Raw genomic sequence first — 20,648 nt, 5'->3', positions numbered from 1 at the left:
CTGTGCTGAGAGGCAAAAATCCTTCTGGTGCCATGATACATGGTGAGTGCTATCCAATTTCAAGCATGCAGGTTGCAGGTAATGCTTCTGTTCCTGCTAAGATATTGAACACCACAGCAAGTGAAAGAATGACAAGAGAGTAGCTATCTGAACAATTCAGAATTTGCATTCTCTGAGGCTACATCTTGAAACAGAACATATTGAGCAAGAGAAACGAAAAGAAAATATTCATCCAGAATTCAACCCATTTGCACAAACTGCAGATTTAGGTCTGGTATACATCAAGTGCCAGTTCATGACCTTGTTACATGATTAAGTTTAAAAATGAATCCAATTCCAAATTTACAACCCTTCATAGCACATAAAGCAAGAGAAGAAAGAAAAAAAAAAGAAAAGAATCTTCATTCATGAACCAACATATCTGCACAGACTGCAGATTTTTAAGATGTGGTACCTAGCAAGGCCTGTTCATGTTTCCCTACAGCTAACAACATGTCAAACAACAAACTTTACCTTCATACAAGCATCGATATCAATTGGGTAGGACAATTATCTCAATAATTCTCGTAGCTTCACCGAAGCAAAAATCTCATTCAAGTACATTTAGAGTATCCTATATGAATTTATTATTTGGCATTGAAAAAAATGTCAACCATTTTTCTTAATTCATTATTTGATGTGTAATCATCCAACTTCAATTAGCCTAAAAGCTAATTAATCATGAAGAAACAAAGCATGCCTGAGCAGTTACGGCACACTGTTTCATGCAAAACTTGTTAATATCATCATCAAAAGCTATGGATACATTAAAACAATTTTAGATTGGATTGCCTGATGAATGATCAAGCTGATTTAAAATTAAAAAAAGACTAGAAGCTTGTGTATAGTATGAGCAACTTGCAATCTACTTAGGTATAACTACAGGAACTAAGATTTGATACACCGTAAGCCATCAGAATCCTTCTTCCAACAGCATAATTCCATATTGTACTGAAGACGAATGGAAAACCACACACAAGTAATCGAATCAATATGGAGTGAATCTGTCCATACTTGCACTCAAAACCTCAGAATCTGAATTTAAAATTAACTTGAGAAATCAAGAAACATTAGAAAAAGCCTAATTCAGAAATATTTTGGTAACTTTAATAATAAATAAATAAAACTTGGCCCAAGTTTATACAGATCTTCAGCATCAATTTCTGATGTACTGCAGTCAAGTATAACAGCAATAAGGTTAACCTGATACCAAGATGTAAACATTTGTTGACCGACCAGTAAGCTTTTGAAGGATGTCAATATACAACAAAAGTAAATCCAGACTCGATTGAACAAGCAGTTGTGCTGAATGAGTGCAAGAATATGCTATCCCAATTCCACAATCTGTTATCAATTTGCAAGACAATTGGACTCCTCAAAACTCCTATAGCATGCTCAATCTTCTTAGGTTGCCACAGTACTAGTCCTCTGACTCTATTGGTTCCCTATATAGAAGCTTCCTGAAAACCATAAGCATGCGATTAGAAAAACTAAATAAAGCAAACAGATGGCTTTAATTACATATGGTGTAATATACCTTTGAGGCAAAAGCTTCTCATCAGATAAAACCTTATCTAATCTTTCTTCGAAAGGCGTCGCATGCCAACTAACTCGCTGATCCTAATAATGAGAACAGAATTTATTTTAAACCTTCGTAACAACGAAGCACTTGTTGTAAAACAAAACTAAAGAATAAGTACCTCCTTATACTTGGTTGTTGAATTTGGAATTCCATTACCATTCCAATGCCCGTGGGAATTAGAACAGGCATCGTCGTCAGTCCAATGTGCAGCAACAGTTCCGATTATAGGCCTCTCAGCATCAAAATTCATCACAGGACAAGACTGTTCATTAGAAATGAAGGCAGTAACATCAAAATTCCTATTTTTAAGAGGCTTAGGCTTCAGCCACCGAGATAAGCTTGAGATTATGAGCTCTGGAGTATCTGGTTCAACGTCTACTCGATCTCTGCCACTTGAAATTAGTGTCAAGTCAGGTGGCATTATCTTGTCAACAGATTTCTCTGTAAAGATTCGGTCTCCAACTTGATTTTTCTTTCCACAGGAAGATAGCAACCATGAATTGATAAACTGTGAATCCTGACGAGCTGGAGTCAGGAAAACCTTTTTTCTTCTCTCTACACTATCTGTTCTGGAACTCAACTGCTGCTCAAAGGAATCATCCGACTGAACATGCTGGCAAGAGCCTCGTCTCAGTGCATCCCACTGAGGTAAATTCTCCACGGGCTTCAAAACAGGATATACATATTGTGTGCGGATCCTGGTGTGCTTCCCGGTTCCAAGACTATCCAGATTCACTGGATAAACTGTTCCAGGGGTCTGCATTTCATTGGTTAAATTCAATGGAGTAGGATAGGGTGAATCACTAGAATCAAGTGTTTGAGGCTTGCTACCACCACGAGAAGGAGAAATATCCAAATTAACAAGATCCGGTGCAGGATCTACTTGAGATACATGCTTAGTCACATCAAATTGCAGAACCTTCCTTGCTTTCTGTTGTTCCTCTAAGATAGAGCTACATAACATTCAGAAGTATAATCATCAGCGCTAAAGGTTAAAATTAAATAAATAATAGAACTTGTAGATATTTAAACCTATAAGGGAAGAAAAAATTTTACCCTTCAAATTCATTTTCTGACAGTCCAAAACGATCGTCCAGTTTCTCCACGCTGTGCGCTCTTGGATCACTCTGTTCGTCCAAATTATCATCTATTCCATATAATCCAGGAAGTCGCAAGGGGAAATTAAGAGACGAGTCATCCTTAGATGCCTGAGAAAATATTTTGTTTGGCGTTCTCAGTATTTCTTCAGGAATTTTTGATAGTGCACCACAATTCTTTAGAAATTTAGCCTGGCAATAATTCATCAAAAAATATAGTGTCATTCTTCAGTTAACTTGAAAAACTAAATGATTGTTGTATAAACCAAAGCAATATGAATATGATATTTAGCCAATTATCAAGCAAAACAAGTTAAGACCCAAATGCATATGATAGGGTTAACATAACATAACAAGTTAAAGACTCAAATGCAAGGCCATGAACATTATCCTCAATAATAAATCCGACATGAAGGCCATGAAATACATTTCTTAATAAGAACAGAGTACAAGTAGAGTAGTTGGTTTACATGAATTATACGTAAAAGTAATCATAATATTGTAATCAATTAATAAATTCAACTATCCAAAGCATGCACGAGGCGTTCATATCAGTACGTGATTGAACTAAACTAGCAAAATTGATGCCTAGTGACATGGTAAACAAGACTTGCTGCTTCATCCACACCTGCAATCCATGATGGCAATATCAGTCTAAAGTGAGCAGATTCGATGCAACAAATCCTATTCAAGAACAAACGGGATCGCAGTTGCACACCTGAATCTCAAGATCCTTCTGAAAGCTACTTTCTTCAATATTCTCCACGACACACGAATATGCTTCTTGCTCTGACCGAGAAAGTTCAGGATTTGTTAGAGAAGTTAAAGTCGAGATTCAAGCCACAAACCATTCAAAATAACTATCTTTCCTTTCAAGGATCAGACATTTACCTCGAAACAAGGAATCAGACGCAAGCTCCTTTGTTGATACCAAACAAACCTAATAGATCACATAATAACACCCCATAAATACCAGTGAAAGACACATGATTCGAACAAACAAAGAGCGGACAAGCATCTCATACCCTGTCCTCGGAGGAGATCGAATTGGCGCATGAATCGGTCTTCCTCCGAGCATCATCTTTGATCCGAAAGCAACCGAAGAAGCAACTCATCAGCACGGATTCGAAGAACCCCAGGACCTGTTCGATGACGCGGAACTTGGAGCGCTTCATGGGGTGGAGCAATCGAGGGAGATGACGGGAGACTCCTCGGAAACCCTGCGCGATCAGAGTTTGCAATCGCCTTCTTTCTTCTCGTCCGTCGTCGAGGGCTTTCGTTTCGACCGGAAACGGGAATTTGAGGAAGAATGGGAGTGGATTTCGAAATTTAAATCGGTCTTCTAAGAGGGAAACGGGAAAATTGAGAGAGAAAACCGGACCGATTTGCTTCCAAATCTGGACCGGTCTAATCAACCGGTCCACCACGGCATTCTCTTCATTCAGGACCGAGTTAGATTAATATATTTTGTTACATGCCCCTATTTGCTAATATTTTTATCATTATATATATATATACATATTATGTTTTTAAATATAAAGTTGAATATTACAGAACGTATTATGGAAATTGAAACGTTGAGCTTTTAATGTTATCTTAATAGAATGTGTAATACAATTAAGATTTAAATTGAATTTTTGTCTTTAAAAAAGGTAAGATTGGATAGTAATAATTAGTGTATCCATGCCCAACTCATGGGATCTTAATTTAGGATCAACCATATACTTGAAGGTCGATAAAGATCATTGTTCATTAAAACTGAATTTTATTTTTAATTCTTTTAGAGATTTAAATTTTTATTTTGACAATGAATCCGTGATTATGCCGTCTATCTTGACTTGACTCTTGATCATTTTTTTATTAAAATATTTTATGAGTCAACTATTTAATCTTTTGACTAATTTGAAAGCGTTTCTTCGTGATCTTTCAGAATATAAAATAAAATTTACGAGACAAGGAATCAACTTTTGATCAACAAAGATTTCTAGAAACAAATTTAAGATGGTTGATTATAATTTTTTTTATAGAGGATTAGTTTCACAGAATTGTATGCATGTAATCTAGGTTTAGGGTGACATGGTGAGCAGTGTTCCAAGATATTTTCATTAGCAAAAGTCCAATTATCTACTTGTATGTTTTGCAGCCAAAAGTCAACCACATTTACACCATTTTCCTTGGAGTAGTTGGGTCATAAAAGATAGCATGTAAGTCTCCACATTTGCACTAGATTGCTGTCTCTGATCATTGCTTTCGAGACTCTTACTTACCAAAGAGAAAAGAGTTGGGCTTCAGCAGTCTTTCTATTCTCCTACATTTCAACCAAAATCATGATGTTTTTGTTCTTGACATAAAAGATGAGAAATATTCATTTGTAGAAGGAGAGTTTATACAAAGAAAAAAAGAGAGAAAAGACCAAAAAATACAAGTAGTGACAGTATATAACAACAAGAGCAAGTTTTTAGAGCACAAGTCAATCCAGTCGAGTACGAAGAAGTACAAAATCTATAAGATAATTCTCTGAATAAAGTTCTGACAATCCTTCTTGATTCATTCAGTTTCAAGAGATCCTTCCTCTGAAGTCAACCAGAGGAAGGAAGCAACTCGACAGTACAATGAAGTCGACGCAAAGCTAAAGCCAAGCTTCTAAGGTCATTCACTGCAGTCTCATTGACAATGCCTGATTGAAGATGATCCACTCTCATCAACTAATTATAATTCTCTTTTCTTTTCCTTTTAATTAAGTTGATATCGAGTGACCAATTCGAAGCCTCACGACGTTCTACAAATATTCTCTTACCACATTCTATTTCAGCATTTTCTTAGCACTGTTTCTTCTGAAGATACATCACACACAACCATTTTTATCTCAGACAAAAGCTTAAAGCTTAAACTGATAAATGTCGAGTCTATTCATACGTTATGATGATTTATAGTCTTTACATGTTAGATAGTACCGAAAGTTCTGATGCAATCAGATCTTTTTGTTTATCTTCTTTGAAGTCTCATATCCTGTGGTTGTGGCTATAAAAAGGATTATTCAACCTTCCAATCTTTGGGACAAATAGGAGTTGAATTTTCTGAGCTTTTTTTTATTGGATTATTTGAATCGAACTAATTCGTATCCTTCTAACTCACATTGTTGACCCAAAAGCTCAGGAAGCAGCTGTGCTGCTTTTCTTATTGGTCTTTTGGTGGTGCGAAGAATGTGTTGGTTTGATGTCCTACTAATTCTCCTTCGCTTAATGACAAGTTGATTGGTTTGGACACGGCAAGCAAGCAAATGAAACAAGTTCAAAAGTAGGCACCGTCTTTGGATTACATGGAGTGAACTCATTGGATAGATCGGAGGAATTAATGTGTAAAAGTCATATCTTGAGGTTGATGGGTAAGCTTTTCGGCTTTGGGTTTCTCCCATAGTTATTGTTATGTGAGTCAAATCATAAGCCAACAAAAAGGTGGTTGAACACTATTTAGAGATCGGTGAAGCGTGAAGAAGAACCTCTCTAATGGAAATCTATCTCTACTCCAATTCATTCAATGGAGTTCAGCAGTGATTTCCTTTGTTCTATCTCAGTTTTCAATTGTTATTTATACATATACGAAAGTCACGTAAATTACGGAGATAATTCGATCTAGTTTTAGATGGCAACAATTATCCTCGACAGATATTTCGATTAGTGGTGGAGGAAGAAAAGTCTGTTGATAGGATCCGAAAAGGTGAGCTATGCATTTCGGAAAATTTTAACCTCATGAGAGAAGATCTAAGTGTATTCAACTCGATCCTTTGGATGTCTAAATCAAACAATTTTTCTAGATAAAAAGTAGGAAAGAGAGAGAGAGAGGAGAGAGAAGATCTTTGGTTATGACGGGTGATTGAGATTAGGCTCTGACCATGTTGATTGGATCCTCATCTTGCTGGGTTGGTGCCTGAGAATGATCTCAAAGCCGTTCTCGATTGAGATGGCTATCGTTGACGACGCCGCCGTGCTGTTTGCTTCTCTCACAAACCTTCTCTCTGTTGTTGTGGACAAGTGAGCCAAAGGCGGCATCCTTTGTCAGCATTTCACTCCCGCAAGGCTTTCATGTCAACCACAAGCTGCATAAAGTAATCCATCAGCTTCGAGCCATGAAACAAGCACGACGAAGACGCACCATTCCTAGTCGTCCCACCGTACCAAAAGATCTGTTTCTGTACGGAAATATGATCCAGAAGAGGGAAGAGAAAAAGTATTCTTGGACCTCCGCGATCCATCTGCCATTTGCTACAGTGCTTCATGTGGAAACCGATGCTTTACGCATCCATGAATAGGGAGGGAGCGATGCCATTCAACGCATTTGTGGGAACGAGGTCTGTGGAATCATTCAACCATTGACAGTTTCTCTTACATGGCTGGTGGCTCTTTGAGTCCTGACAGCAATGCTAAGCTTCGTCTCCATATTCAAAAGGACATGGTATTGTACTGGCGTTGCTGTTCTTTTCTCGAACCGCAGGGCATTCCTTCTACCTCTTTGGAGGGCTGTGGGAATGTTTGACCGAGTCCTGTCGTAAAGATCAGAAGCCTCCCTCCTACATAAACAACTTCATCGGCTCGGCCAAGATATCAATATACCTCGGGAAGGGGGAGTACGGATCAAGGCATGCGATTCTTGGGAAGAAGGGTGAGGCAGTACAACAGAACCGACGCTCCTCGCATGCGATGGACGGAGGAGCTGCATCGGTGCTTTGTCGAAGCAGTCGATTGCCTCGGAGGAGAAACGGGTAAGTCGCCAATGACTGCTTTCTCTCACGAGCACATAAGAGAACCATACACTGCCATCGGAAGACTCTGTTTTCCTTACTTCTTCTTCTTCTTCTTCAAAATGTGCAAACAGACTAAACCTTTCTTGTTTGCATACATACATTCCTGCAGAAGCAACTCCAAAGAGAATTCTAGAGTTAATGGGCGTAAAAGGAATAAGCATATCTCATGTCAAAAGCCATCTGCAGGTAATTTGTTCCGATCCTTTTCCATGAGAAAACAGTAATGATTGTTTACTTCTTCTGCACACTCCAATTCTTCTAATCTTCATCTTACCACATCTGTCACATATATCCATCAGTAATAGAACAGTCAAATGATCGGAAGAAACAAATGTTTGGTCACAGCTTTTTTAATGTTCCATATCAATTCCAAAGGTAAGAGAGAAGTTGGGTGTGTGAATGGTGAAAGAGAAATGTGAGTCATATCTCAAAGTCAAGGCTGCATGTTTCGGATTCACACATGCCTTCTGATGCCTCTCTTGGTTCTTCTTCTGGTAGCAGATGTACAGAAGCACGAGCACCCACTGCGAGAAGAACCGAAGCACGCAACGGGAAGCACCGCGGCACGACGTCCTCATGGATTACAGTCTGCCGAAGCAGAGAGCGGACGCACACCTCGGTCTCACCCGTTCAATTCAATCGTACGTGGGTGTCCGGCTCCTTCACTTCTCTCTTTCTCTCTCAGTGTCTTTCTTGCAGCAGACATCTTCTTCTACCTCTAAAGCGTCGACTCTGGATTGCAGGCCGACGTTTGAGGAGCTGCTGAGAGACTGGGCAGCAAAGAACATGGCCTCCATCTTTCCAAGAGACACGTTGACCGAAGACAACAGCCAGGTTTGACACCCTCATCATCACATTCATTGTCCTGATCACAAGCGGTCGATCCCACTGTTCCTTCGTCGTTGCAGCTACTCCAGCTCGCTTATTCTCAGCGATCGCCGCCGAAGGAGACCAACTGCGAGCCGAGCTTATCGTCTTTTGCCTACCGGAATCAGAGAAGCATGGCAGACACGGGCGACCGGGGATCAAGTGCAGCAAAGAAGCACGTAAACTTGGAGCTGACCATCTCATCACCTGCCTGTTCCTGACACGATGCTTGTAGTCAACCATACAAGTTAGCAGAAGACGAGCAGATCAACAATGTTTTCTTGAATCCACTTCGGACGACCCGAAGGATCTAAGAAAGATTGTTTAGATGTTCGTAGACACTTGTAAATTTGTTGTAGCCCTAAAAACAATAATTGCATTTTGATCAGTTCATGCGAGTACAATCGAAATCTCTCTCTCTCTCTCTGTCTCTCTCTCGTCTCTCTCGTCTCTCTAAGGTTGGGTTGGGCCGTTTCAAGGACGGGTCAGGTTTTAATGAATGTTTGGTGCTTTGGATCTGTACATATCCACACATCCTAAGGGTGTAGATGTGGGTTTGCTTTGAATGTTTGATATTTATATCTAGAATATATATGAATATATTTAATAGTGATAAAAGATTCTCCATCTTAAATAATTAAGATTTACTATTTGATTGGTATTGTTGCTGAATATATATCAACATAAAATTCAAAAGATACTCAATAGTGCCCTTATTATTTTTATTATCATTTTTTTCCGAAAGATGCCCTCTTTTTTTTCCCTCAAATGATGCTTCTATTTTAAATAATATCAAAAATATCATTAGGGTGCAAAGATATTGAAAATAATATAAAACTACTAAAAAAACATGTAAGTGATTTCATATTATATCTTTAAGTTTATAGTTAGTTTGGGAAGATCAATAGTCCATTTGGATTATTTATAATATTTTAAATATATTTTATAGTATTTTTATTACGATAGTCAAAATACGCGAAACAAATTATAACATTCACTTGAACCAAAATTAGATGGAATAATTAATATCTTAGGGCTAGTAAGGGATATTTTTAGTTTTACTCAAAATAGAGATACCATTTGAAAAAAAATTAAAAATATGGTACTTTTGAAAAAACAAAAAAATTCAGAAAAAATAGCTAAAAATGTAAAGAGATGATGTTGAAATTTTAAAAAAATAGAGATATTATATATATGATAAGAAATAAAACTTGGTTGTATCTCATATTCTTTATTTATCTTTATATTTTATTAAAAAATTGAGAATTTGTCTGAAATTATATATATTAATTTTAATAAAATATTTCCATGGTCTTAGATACATTGTGGCACGTTGTTGCTTTTAATAAAATATTTTATTTTTGGCACACAGAAAGAGAGAGAGAGAGAGAGAGGTACATCCCAAGGAAAACTAATATATAATCTTATGACACACCCAACTGTCATTTTAGTGGGCCCGCTTGGTTTGGTTTTGACCGTTCTTTATTGATGGCGGGTGGGGCCCGATTCGTTTTCGTGGCGTCAGCTACTCACGCGCGGGAAGAAAACAAATGGCTGCATTAATTGACTCGCCACGTGTCACGATCAGGCGCCCTTCTTCCTGCATTAAATGTCGGATAGGGACATCCGTCATTTATTACAGACGGAGTATGCAACAGTCTTTTTAAGTTGAGCTGACGGCAGACGACGACATTCCCTTTTCACCAATTAAAAAAAGCAAGAAAAATATTAATATAAATAATTATTTTCAAATATTAATTTATATTTAAGATATATATATATATATATATATATATATATATATATATATTTACTGCATTAAAATGACTGCAGAGAAAGTCCAATTCAATTATTTAGTTGGTTACAGTAGTCTGTCCCATTCCTTGTGATTGTTACGCGTCCTTTTGGAGGCCCCCATTAAGGCTTCCGCTGTACAGTCTCCGCACCCGCATGGCTATGTGCAAAACACCAACCAAGCAAATCACCGGTGAAGGGTTGCATCAAGAAGGAGAGAGCATCCTGTGACAAGTGAGATTTGAACCCCCAAAATTTAATGGCAGGTTTAATGCCCAGAGAAGGGCAGAACAAACTGCTGCACGATGATCTCATCTCACGGTGGAACACCATGAACCGAGAACAAATTCTTACAGGCGCCAAAAATGGAGAGGCCTTTCTTCTTTTTTTGACCCTTGTAGTAGTAATCGTCTTCTACGCTCGGGAATCGAAGATTTGGGTCTTGTTCTCGCTTCTGTGCAGGTTTCAGTGGGATGGGAGGGAGGAGTTGAGGTCGATGCGCGGCTTCTTCTTGAGGTCGTTCACCGGCACATGCGCCGCGCACCTGGGGCACCTGGGCTCCGCCTTGGAGACGAGCACGTAGAGGAGGCACACCGGGCAGGTGGCCACCGCCATGGTGCTTCCCGCGGCGCCGACCTCGTCCGGCGAGGTCGGCGCCCGACGCTTGGTCGAGGCGGCGGAGGAGGAGGAGGAGGAGGAGGTGGTGGTGGTGGTGGAAGAAGGGGGCGGGGACGCGGGGTTGGTGGTGGCGACGAGGCGCGACTCCCGCTCCAGCGCCGACTTGACCTTCTCCAGGGTGCAGACGCTCTGGTACTCGGCGGAGGGTGACGCCAGCTCGAGGGCGAGAGAGGCGACGGACGGCGACGGCGGCGACAGGTTAAGGTCGTGCAGATGGCGGGGAGCGGGATTGGGGTCCCGCTGTTCGAGGCTCGCCTTCCCGGACTGCAACCATGGGAATCGAGATGCTCTTAGTCGAATCAAAGCAAGAATGAACTAGGACGACTCAAATCGGCAACTTCGACACGAGTTCATGGGGAAAAAAAGGATTCTTTCTCATCGAAACAGCTTCTTTTACCGATCGAAAGACCAAAAACAGAACCTTTTATTACAATTAAATATGCATCGAAAGCGCGAGCGACAACTAAATAATTAGGGCGCGGAATCGGCGGGGAATAGGAGATCCAGTACGAGATAAAATGGATGCGGCTGTACGATCCACAGAATCGTTCGTTTGGGATCAAAAGCAAGAGAATCCTTGGTGCTTCGGACTCGAAGGACCACAGCAATCCGCACCGACGATAATCGATTCAACGAAACGATCCAAAGAGGGGAAAAAAGGAGAACCTAAATCTTGGAATCAATGAAGGCCAGATCAGATTGGAATTCCAACAAGCGACGCGACGAACAGTGAATTGAGCTACGAGCAGCGACACATACCGGGAGGTCGATGCGGGTCGGCCAGCCGGCGGGGACATGGAGCTGTAGATCCACGTCGCCGGCTCCGCCGCCGCCGCCGCCGCCAAGCAAGTCCCGGGTGACGAGCTCGCTCTCTCCATCCGCTTCCTCCTCGTATGCCCCGAGGGTTGTCGCCAAGGAGCTCACCTCCGCAGCCATCCCCACGTCTATTTTCTCTGCGAGTCCTGCAGCGAACAGCGCAAAAGAGAGGGGAGAGGAGAGGTAAGTCATAGAGAGGCGGTAACTGTGGCGAGGCCACCTACGTATTTATAGACGTCAAGCTTCAAAGTAACTCGTGGTGATGAGATTAAATGAACAGTTAATTATGTAGCGGTGTTCATGTTATCATGTGTCGCAAATAAATGCTGCTTGATTCCATGACAACATGTCAAGGAGTAAATAATAATAATTTTATTTTGGCCAACTATTTCGAGTAGTTGACTAGATGGGCGTAGTTATCAGAATCAGATTCTATAAATAAATATATATATATATATGTATATATTTATATGTATGTATATGTATATATATTTATATGTATATATATATATGTATATGTATATATATATACATAGATGTATATATATATATATATACATAGATGTATATATATATATATATATATACATAGATGTATATATATATATATATATATATATATATATATATATACATAGATGTATATATATATATATATATATATATATATATATATATACATAGATGTATATATATATATATATGTATATGTATATATATTTATATGTATATATGTATATATATATATGCTAATTACAGGTAAATCTTTATTTTCTAAATAAAATCGAGTTATAAAATGGGTATTTGAGTAATATCATCATTGAGTAATATTAAATGGGTACCTAATCTCTAATTAAGCAGGGAAAAAAAAGTGAAGTTATATAATTAAAATAAATATATAAATTAATTTATATAAGATGATGATAATGTGAATATGACATGTAGATTATAATCAACACAATATGTTTGTCGATTAGCATCGATAAGATTCTGTTGCTATTGTCACAAGCACATATATTCAACATGTATAACATAAATAATGTGTTCATTGCTATTGTCACAAGCACATATATTCAACATGTATAACATAAATAATGTGTTCATATCAAAGCCTATTTTCAACATATCGAAACTGAAGTAAACAAATATAACATCCCTAATTAGTCTCACGTCGAAAGTGGACAGGATTAATATTGACTTATAAGGGTCTGATGAGTTTACTATTATAAATTTCAACTTAAGTATTTTGATCAGTGATTTAGATCAAACGAAATTGATAAATTGATAGACTAGTTAACTCATCAGGCTCGGATCGTGACAACAAAGATAAAAAATAAATCATTGATAAATCTTTACAAATATAAATCGGTTATAGACTAATCATTACCGATACTAATATGATGCTAATAGACCATTTGAAAAGAATCACTAATTATTTTTTTTTGCCCATGCAAGCATTTAGTGTAGAACTGTTTACAAGCTTTGCTCTTCACCAAATTCTTCAATCTGCTATGAGTTAAAACACATCATCATAACCATACAATTCCAAACTCAATTTGTTGCCCTGAACTCATTCCAAAACAGTTGCTGAATATTTATGGCCCCTTTGGAACCTAACACACACACACACAATACAAGTGATTCTGCCTTCTCAGAGTATAAATTCCATGGAAAATAATTTAGTTGCATCATGACAATGTCATGAGAAACCACTACAAACTGGATTATACCGCAGAGTGAAGCTTAACAAATGACATTTCTAAACATAACGGGATTACACTGCAGAAAACAGCCAACAATGGCAACATCCTAGTATAAACTTCATTTTTTAGCTCTGGCAGCATTGTTTCCCTCGATTCGGGCACGGTTATCCAGCTTCACGAAGCGTTTAAGGTCTTCAAATGGGAGAGATTCCGAGTCCTTCCGCCGCAGTTCACTCAGCGTTGGGCGTTTGTCTAGCAAGCGCCACAGCCAGTCTGGGTGCTCAGAATCGGGCATTATCTTCGGATCAGTACCATCCTTGAGGATATTGGCTCCAACGACTGTTGTGCTCTTTACTTCATGGCTCATAAGTGAAGCTTTAGGCGCATCATTAGCGCCACCTTTCGGGCCCTTCTTTCCCTTGCCACTAGCTATTGCGAACCCTCTCACACCCACCAATTGAGCAGCCCTGTTAGTGATGCTGATTCGCCTTGAAAACCAAATGCAACTCATTGCTATAATTGTCTACTTTGTGTCAATTTTGCTGCAGACAGGCATGGTCAAATACAGATATTTATGATATGAATCTGACTTGAATCACCAATCAAATAACATTTCCACGGGTATAACACAAAGGTGTGGAACATAATTGAATTAGGTAGAGTTTTCATCAATATAGCAGAATAGTATGAATAACTCAACCATTCTTTAAATACAAACTAAATAGATAAGAATCAAGTATTTCATCTTTCATTGTATGTCAAAAATAATAGGAGGATATTTAACCAGGATGGCAAACACAAAAATGTTCCAATCTCGCAAAATGGTTTCCAGTCTGTAAGTGTTCCACTCCGGTCAGAAATAACAGGAGGATCTTTAACCAAGATGGCAAACACAAAAGAGTTCCACTCTGGTAACAATGTCTGCTAGAAGCAATGTGCACACGAAATGGTTCTTAAAATACAAACTAAATGAATTAGAATAATATATTTCACTTTTCGAGCATGAAAATATAACAAGAGATTCATCATCAACTAGGATGGCCAATTAGAAGAAAACCACAAAGAAGCACCAAAATGATCTACTCTAACAAATTAATATCTACTGCAGCAGAACACTTGAACTGAAAATCTTCATATTTTTTTTATTCCTCACAAAATTATTAGCATCTTGACAGGTCTCACAAAAACCCACACACACACCAAGGCCATCATCTAGGGAATAGAGGTGTGATTCATTCAAGGTAAACATGAAAATATACAAAGTATGCCCTTCAAAAACAATCTACAAGACTCAACTTTTTCAAGATATAAAAGCTCTTTTCTCCCTTCATCCATAACAAAAGAAAAAGAACCTGATCTAAACCCCAAAACAACAAAATCACCAAGGACAATCAGAAGGCAAATGACCAAGGACAAGACTCAACTATGAAGATTAAATAGTTGGCTCATAAAAAATTCTAATAAAAAATTGATCAAGAGTCAAGTCAAGATAGACGGCATGCATAATCACAGATTCATTGTCAAAACAAAAAATTAAATCTCTAAAAATAATAAAAAATAAAATTCAGATTTAATGAACAATGATCCTTATCGACCTTGAAGTATACGATCGAATGGTTGATCCTAAACTGAGATCCCATGAGTTGGGCATGGATACACTAATTATTGCTATCCAATCTTACATTTTTTAAGACAAAAATTCGATTTAAATCTTAATTGTATTACACATTCTATTAAGATAACAATAAAAGCTCAACGTTTCAATTTCCATAATACATTCTGTAATATTCAACTTTATATTTAAAAGCATAATATATTATTCTATTATGTTATATCGGTCATTTGCTGAGGGTTGGGTTTTGGCCCAATTATCTGATAACTATCGACCCATTAACCCAATTTAGCAGGATGACACGGTGTTCTTCCATCGGACGTTGTCCTTTCTCACATTAGCTAAATTAGGTTAGCTTCCTTCTCTGCAATAAATAGGAGCGAGCGGTGGGTTTGAACCCCTCGCCGCTTTCAAAGCCGCTTCCGGATCGATTGGAGCAGCGACGTCGAGCGTTTGGGAGTTCCCAAGAGATGAGGGCGAAGGTAAATATTTGATGTTTCCCTCTGTTCATTCTGCTTTAATCGTTCTTTCACTTGCGATTGTTTTGTTTCTGAAGGTATATTAGCTTCTTATTTTCTTTATAGCGGTTCAAATCGTAATAGAGTAGCATCGTTTGGCGATCTGATAGCAGGCTGTCGAGAGTTCTCTTTGATCTTTTAGTGTTTCAGATTACGACGAGATTCTATACAATGATTGGTTTCCCCTTGGTCTCTCTTTTTCTCATTTGGTTAAACGCATCATTGTTTATGCGGGCAGATCTTGTGTTTCTATTGCTAATAAAACTCCACGTACCGTATGATGAAGAGACTCATCCCTTGTCCATCTCATGTCTAGAAGTTGAGCCGGCATAAGAATCATCAAATCCATACCGAACACACGCAAAGTTGTTGTCTTTGTACGCATATGTCGGTTAGGTTGTACTTGAACCTAAACGTTATTTAGCAGGACCTTTTCTTATAACTTCTAATCTGAATGTTTTTCTTTTAATAGGATCATATATTTATCCATTTTATCATCGTTTTGTATCAACATAACTAATCTAACTAAGCCAATGTAAGCTAAGCAGATGCACTTTGTGCTGATAAGATTTGTTCTTGAATAGATACTTTAGGTTTTGTTAATTGAGTGTTAATTTAGTTGATACTTAATAGCTTGGAATTTGATTGTATTTTGTGTTGAACTAAATTACATATGCCACGCAAAGTTTCACCTCTATCATTAACCTCTCTCACTATATGTCTTTGTCGCTTTTAGTGTAATATTCATTTGTATTAGTTTATAATATTACCTTGTCAAGTTAAGAGGAGTAGGAGAACGAGGGGAGTGATCGAAGTGATGAACCTTCTTGATTTTTTTTTATTTGGATGAAAATTTGTATGGATCAGATAACTTTGTCATTTTTCCTGGTAAGCTAGGCCAATGCCATGCTGCTTATAACCTATAACCTTGTGAATACCTCTATCGAAAACAGAGAAACCCAAAAATAAGGTTTAGCAGGAAGAATTAAATACCAGGAAAAATGACAAAGTTATCTGATCCATGCAAATTTTCATCCAAATAAAAAAAAATTAAGAAGGCTCATCACTTCGATCACTCCCCTCGTTCTCCTACTCCTCCTAACTTGACAAGGTAATATTATAAACTAATACAAACGAATATTACACTAAAAGCGACAAAGACATATAGTGAGAGAGGTTAATGATAGAGGTGAAACTTTGCGTGGCATATGCAATTTAATTCAACACAAAATACAATCAAATTCCAAGCTATTAAGTATCAACTAAATTAACACTCAATTAACAAAACCACAACAAAACCTAAAGTATCTATTCAAAAACAAATCTTATCAGCACAAAGTGCATCTGCCTAGCTTACATTGGCTTAGTTAGATTAGTTATGTTAATACAAAACGATGATAAAATTATAAATATATGATCCTATTAAAAGAAAAATATTCAGATTAGAAGTCATAAGAAAAGGTCCCGCTAAATAACGTTTAGGTTCAAGTACAACATAACCGACATATGTGTACAAAGACAACAACTTTGCGTGTGTTCGGTACGGATTTGATGATTCTTATGCCGGCTCAACTTCTAGACATGAGATGGACAAGGGATGAGTCTCTTCATCATACGGTACGTGGAGTTTTATTAGCAATAGAAACACAAGATCTGCCCGCATAAACAATGATGCGTTTAACCAAATGAGAAAAAGAGAGACCAAGGGGAAACCAATCATTGTATAGAATCTCGTCGCAATCTGAAACACTAAAAGATCAAAGAGAACTCTCGACAGCCTGCTATCAGATCGCCAAACGATGCTACTCTATTACGATTTGAATCGCTATAAAGAAAATAAGAAGCTAATATGCCTTCAGAAACAAAACAATCGCAAGCGAAAGAACGATTAAAGCAGAATGAACAGAGGGAAACATCAAATATTTACCTTCGCCCTCATCTCTTGGGAACTCCCAAAAGCTCGACGTCGCTGCTCCAATCGATCCGGAAGCGGCTTCGAAAGCGGCGAGGGGTTCAAACCCACCTCTCGCTCCTATTTATTGCAGAGAAGGAAACTAACCTAATTTAGCTAATGTGAGAAAGGACAACGTTCGATGGAAGAACACCGTGTCATCATGCTAAATTGGGTTAATGGATCGATAGTTATCAGATAATTGGGCCAAAACCCAACCCTCAGCAAATGACCAATATAACATAATAGATTAATATATTATGCTTTTAAATATAAAGTTGAATATTACAGAATGCATTACGAAAATTGAAACGTTGAGCTTTTATTGTTATCTTAATAGAATGTGTAATACAATTAAGATTTAAATCAAATTTTTATCTTAAAAAACGTAAGATTGGATAGCAATAATTAGTGTATCCATGCCCAACTCATGGGATCTCAGTTTAGGATCAACCATTCGATCGTATACTTCAAGGTCAATAAGGATCATTGTTCATTAAATCTGAATTTTATTTTTTATTATTTTTAGAGATTTAATTTTTTGTTTTGACAATGAATCTGTGATTATGCATGTCGTCTATCTTGACTTGACTCTTGATCAATTTTTTATTAGAATTTTTTATGAGCCAACTATTTAATCTTCATAGTTGAGTCTTGTCCTTGGTCATTTGCCTTCTGATTGTCCTTGGTGATTTTGTTGTTTTGGGGTTTAGATCAGGTTTTTTTTCTTTTGTTGTGGATCAAGGGAGAAAAGAACTTTATATCTTGAAAAATTTGAGTCTTGTAGATTGTTTTTGAAGGGCATACTTTAGATATTTTCATGTTTACCTTGAATGGATCACACCTCTATTCCCTAGATGATGGTCTTGGTGTGTGTGTGTATGGGTTTTTTTGAGACCTGTCAAGATGCTTATAATCTCTTGAGGCATCAGAAAAATATAAAGATTTTCAGTTCAAGTGCTTTGTTGCAGCAGATATTAATTTGTTAGAGTAGATCATTTTGGTGTTTCTTTGTAGTTTTTTTTCTAATTGGCCATCCTAGTTGATGATGAATCTCTTGCTATATTTTCATGCATGAAAAGTGAAATATATTATTTTAATCCATTTAGTTTGTATTTTAAGAATCATTTTGTGTGCATACTGCTTCTAGAGTGGAACAAAGCACTCTTTTATGTTTGCCATCCTGGTTAAAGATCCTCCTATAATTTCTGATCGGAGTGGAACACTTATGGAGTGAAAACCATTTTGCCAGAGTGGAACACTTTTGTGTTTGCCATCCTGGTTAAAGAAAGAGCACCTGCTCGAAGTGGGTTGACAAAAAGAGATAGGAGTAGGAACAGGAAGGGCCAATAAAAAAAAAAAGAAAAGAGCCTCATCAAGCTTTGACAAGCTCATATGTTGACAACCATGGGATCCACGTACCTAACCACTCCCCTCTTCTGCTATGTTTCTTACAAAATCCTCAATTGCTATTTTATCTTCCTCCGTTGTTTGGAGAAAATAATAAAAGGGAAAAAACTGAAGCTCTTACACCAATTAGCCGACCATGGCCAATGCCATGCCGTTTATAACCTATAACCTTGCGAAGACATCTATCGAAAACAGAGAACCCCAAAAGAAGATTTAGCATTGTTCTATTACATCCATGTTGTTTAATTAACAAGTCCATCATAACCAAAGCAACCGATAAATGCAGTAAACAGTTACAAAGATCGCTTGAGATATAATAAGATAAGATGGTGTCAAGTTAGATATTAAAGAAAAGCTTAGAAGCGATGGGAATAATAGAAGAAGAAAGAAATCAGCATATCTCACACCTCAATATCGCAAAGCAGATTCAAGGATGGGGTTCTCGGTGAAAAGGAAAAGCTTCAATAAACAACAATGTGTTTAACCGAGAAAGGAAAACCAATAATCACGATTCTAACCCTAAAACTCAAAGACAAAGATCTCGATAGCCTGCCTACTTCATTACGATTGGAACCGCAATAAAGAAAATAAAACCCAAATCTGCCTTCCGAGACTACAAATCGCAAGCGAAAGAACAATGAAAGCGGAATGATCGAAAGACAAGATCAAATCTTTACCTACGCCCTCATCTCTTCGGAACTCCTCGCGAACCCTCGACGATCTCCGTCGGTGCTCCTCTCACCTGAAGCGAAAAGGGGGTGACTCGCCAAGGAAGCCAACCCTAAGGATAATCTAGTCAATGTGGAAATTACTCGTAGGATGGATGGATGGATGGACGGACACGATGCCATCTTGTTAGAATGGGCCAATGGGCTGAGGGTTGTCTCAGATAATTGGGTTGGTTTGGTCCCAAAATCCTTAAATATCTATCTTGCAATTGGGATTAGTATATTTATCCCTATAAATTTATATAGAACATATATGTTCCTGTAGAAGCTCTTACACCAATTAACCGGTCATGGCCAATGCCATGCCGCTTATAACTAATAACCTTGTACCTCTATCGAAAACAGAGAAACCCAAAAATAAGGTTTAGCAGGAAGAATTAAATACCAGGAAAAATGAAAAGTTATATGATCCAGTGATTTAAAAAGCGCTAGGCGCCAAAAGGCGCCAAGGTCCACAAACGCCCGAGGCGCTAGGCGCTCGCCCGAGTGAAGCGAGACGCTAAAATATAAAAATATATAATATAATTAATAATTTTAAATAAATAAAAATTAATAATATTAAAATCAAAAATAATATATTATTAATCTATTAACAGAAAATTAATCATCGAGGAAGCAGCGGCGAGCGGCGGCAGCAGCAGCGGCGAGCGGTGGCAACAGCAGCGGCGAGCGGCAGCGGGAAAGGGAAAGGAAGCGCAAGGCACGAGCAGCGGGAGGGCTCGCGGGAGGCGCGAGCAGCGGGAGGGCTCGAGGGAGGCGCGAGCAGCGGGAAGGCTCGCGGGAGGGCTCGCAGGAGGCGCGAGCAGCGACAGGGCTCGCGGGAGGCACGAGCAGCGGGAGGGCTCGCAGGAGGCGCGAGCAGCGACAGGGCTCAAGGGAGGCGCGAGCAACGGGAAGGCTCAAGGGAGGCGCGAGCAACGGGAAGGCTCGCGGGAGGCGCGAGCAACGAGAGGGCTCGCGGGAGGCGCGAGCAGCGACAGCGGCGAGCAACGGCAGCGGGAGCAGGAGCGACGAGCAGCGAGATCGCGATCGGGATCGGGATCGGCAGCGGC

General features: G+C 38.6%; 3 protein-coding genes and 1 long non-coding RNA gene across 4 annotated transcripts; 1 reads left to right on the top strand and 3 right to left on the bottom strand.

Annotated features, from left to right (window-relative positions):
• Nucleotides 1-1,124: 1,124 nt before the first annotated feature.
• On the bottom strand, nucleotides 1,125-3,999 carry LOC103990737 (protein JASON-like). The gene is made up of 7 exons (XM_009409983.3): nucleotides 3,744-3,999; nucleotides 3,610-3,658; nucleotides 3,437-3,507; nucleotides 2,678-2,910; nucleotides 1,740-2,574; nucleotides 1,577-1,659; nucleotides 1,125-1,499 (listed from the first exon to the last, which is right to left on the bottom strand). Exons 1-7 carry the CDS (start codon nucleotides 3,891-3,893, stop codon nucleotides 1,460-1,462), a joined length of 1,461 nt encoding a protein of 486 aa, XP_009408258.2. The 5' UTR covers nucleotides 3,894-3,999; the 3' UTR covers nucleotides 1,125-1,459.
• A 3,095-nt stretch (nucleotides 4,000-7,094) lies between these two features.
• Nucleotides 7,095-8,779, top strand: LOC135679844 (myb family transcription factor MOF1-like). The gene is made up of 5 exons (XM_065193828.1): nucleotides 7,095-7,477; nucleotides 7,629-7,705; nucleotides 8,021-8,160; nucleotides 8,263-8,353; nucleotides 8,428-8,779. Exons 1-5 carry the CDS (start codon nucleotides 7,357-7,359, stop codon nucleotides 8,605-8,607), a joined length of 609 nt encoding a protein of 202 aa, XP_065049900.1. The 5' UTR covers nucleotides 7,095-7,356; the 3' UTR covers nucleotides 8,608-8,779.
• Nucleotides 8,780-10,408: 1,629 nt separating this feature from the next.
• On the bottom strand, nucleotides 10,409-11,892 carry LOC103990735 (uncharacterized). The gene is made up of 2 exons (XM_009409981.3): nucleotides 11,618-11,892; nucleotides 10,409-11,122 (listed from the first exon to the last, which is right to left on the bottom strand). The coding sequence occupies exons 1-2, from the start codon at nucleotides 11,864-11,866 to the stop codon at nucleotides 10,646-10,648; spliced, it is 726 nt and encodes a 241-aa protein (XP_009408256.2). The 5' UTR covers nucleotides 11,867-11,892; the 3' UTR covers nucleotides 10,409-10,645.
• Nucleotides 11,893-13,306: 1,414 nt separating this feature from the next.
• On the bottom strand, nucleotides 13,307-19,724 carry LOC135678219 (uncharacterized). The gene is made up of 2 exons (XR_010514854.1): nucleotides 19,546-19,724; nucleotides 13,307-13,919 (listed from the first exon to the last, which is right to left on the bottom strand). It is a non-coding gene; the product is annotated as an uncharacterized LOC135678219 (long non-coding RNA).
• Between the last annotated feature and the right edge of the window lie 924 nt (nucleotides 19,725-20,648).

This window comes from Musa acuminata, chromosome BXJ1-7, assembly GCF_036884655.1.
Source record: "Musa acuminata AAA Group cultivar baxijiao chromosome BXJ1-7, Cavendish_Baxijiao_AAA, whole genome shotgun sequence".
Classification (NCBI taxonomy): Eukaryota; Viridiplantae; Streptophyta; class Magnoliopsida; order Zingiberales; family Musaceae; genus Musa; species Musa acuminata.
The sequence above is the reverse complement of the archived record's forward strand: the minus strand, read 5'-3'. Positions and strand labels throughout refer to the sequence as shown.

Coding starts and splice junctions, on each gene's coding strand:
- LOC103990737 (XM_009409983.3), bottom strand. CDS start 3,893: ATGAAGCGCTCCAAGTTCCGCGTCATCGAACAGGTCCTGGGGTTCTTC. Junction 2,575..2,677: donor TCAGAAAATGAATTTGAAGG/GTAAAATTTTTT, acceptor AATGTTATGTAG/CTCTATCTTAGAGGAACAAC. Junction 1,660..1,739: donor CAACAACCAAGTATAAGGAG/GTACTTATTCTT, acceptor TCTCATTATTAG/GATCAGCGAGTTAGTTGGCA.
- LOC135679844 (XM_065193828.1), top strand. CDS start 7,357: ATGCGATTCTTGGGAAGAAGGGTGAGGCAGTACAACAGAACCGACGCT. Junction 7,478..7,628: donor TTGCCTCGGAGGAGAAACGG/GTAAGTCGCCAA, acceptor ACATTCCTGCAG/AAGCAACTCCAAAGAGAATT. Junction 8,161..8,262: donor CTCACCCGTTCAATTCAATC/GTACGTGGGTGT, acceptor TCTGGATTGCAG/GCCGACGTTTGAGGAGCTGC.
- LOC103990735 (XM_009409981.3), bottom strand. CDS start 11,866: ATGACTTACCTCTCCTCTCCCCTCTCTTTTGCGCTGTTCGCTGCAGGA. Junction 11,123..11,617: donor CGACCCGCATCGACCTCCCG/GTATGTGTCGCT, acceptor CCATGGTTGCAG/TCCGGGAAGGCGAGCCTCGA.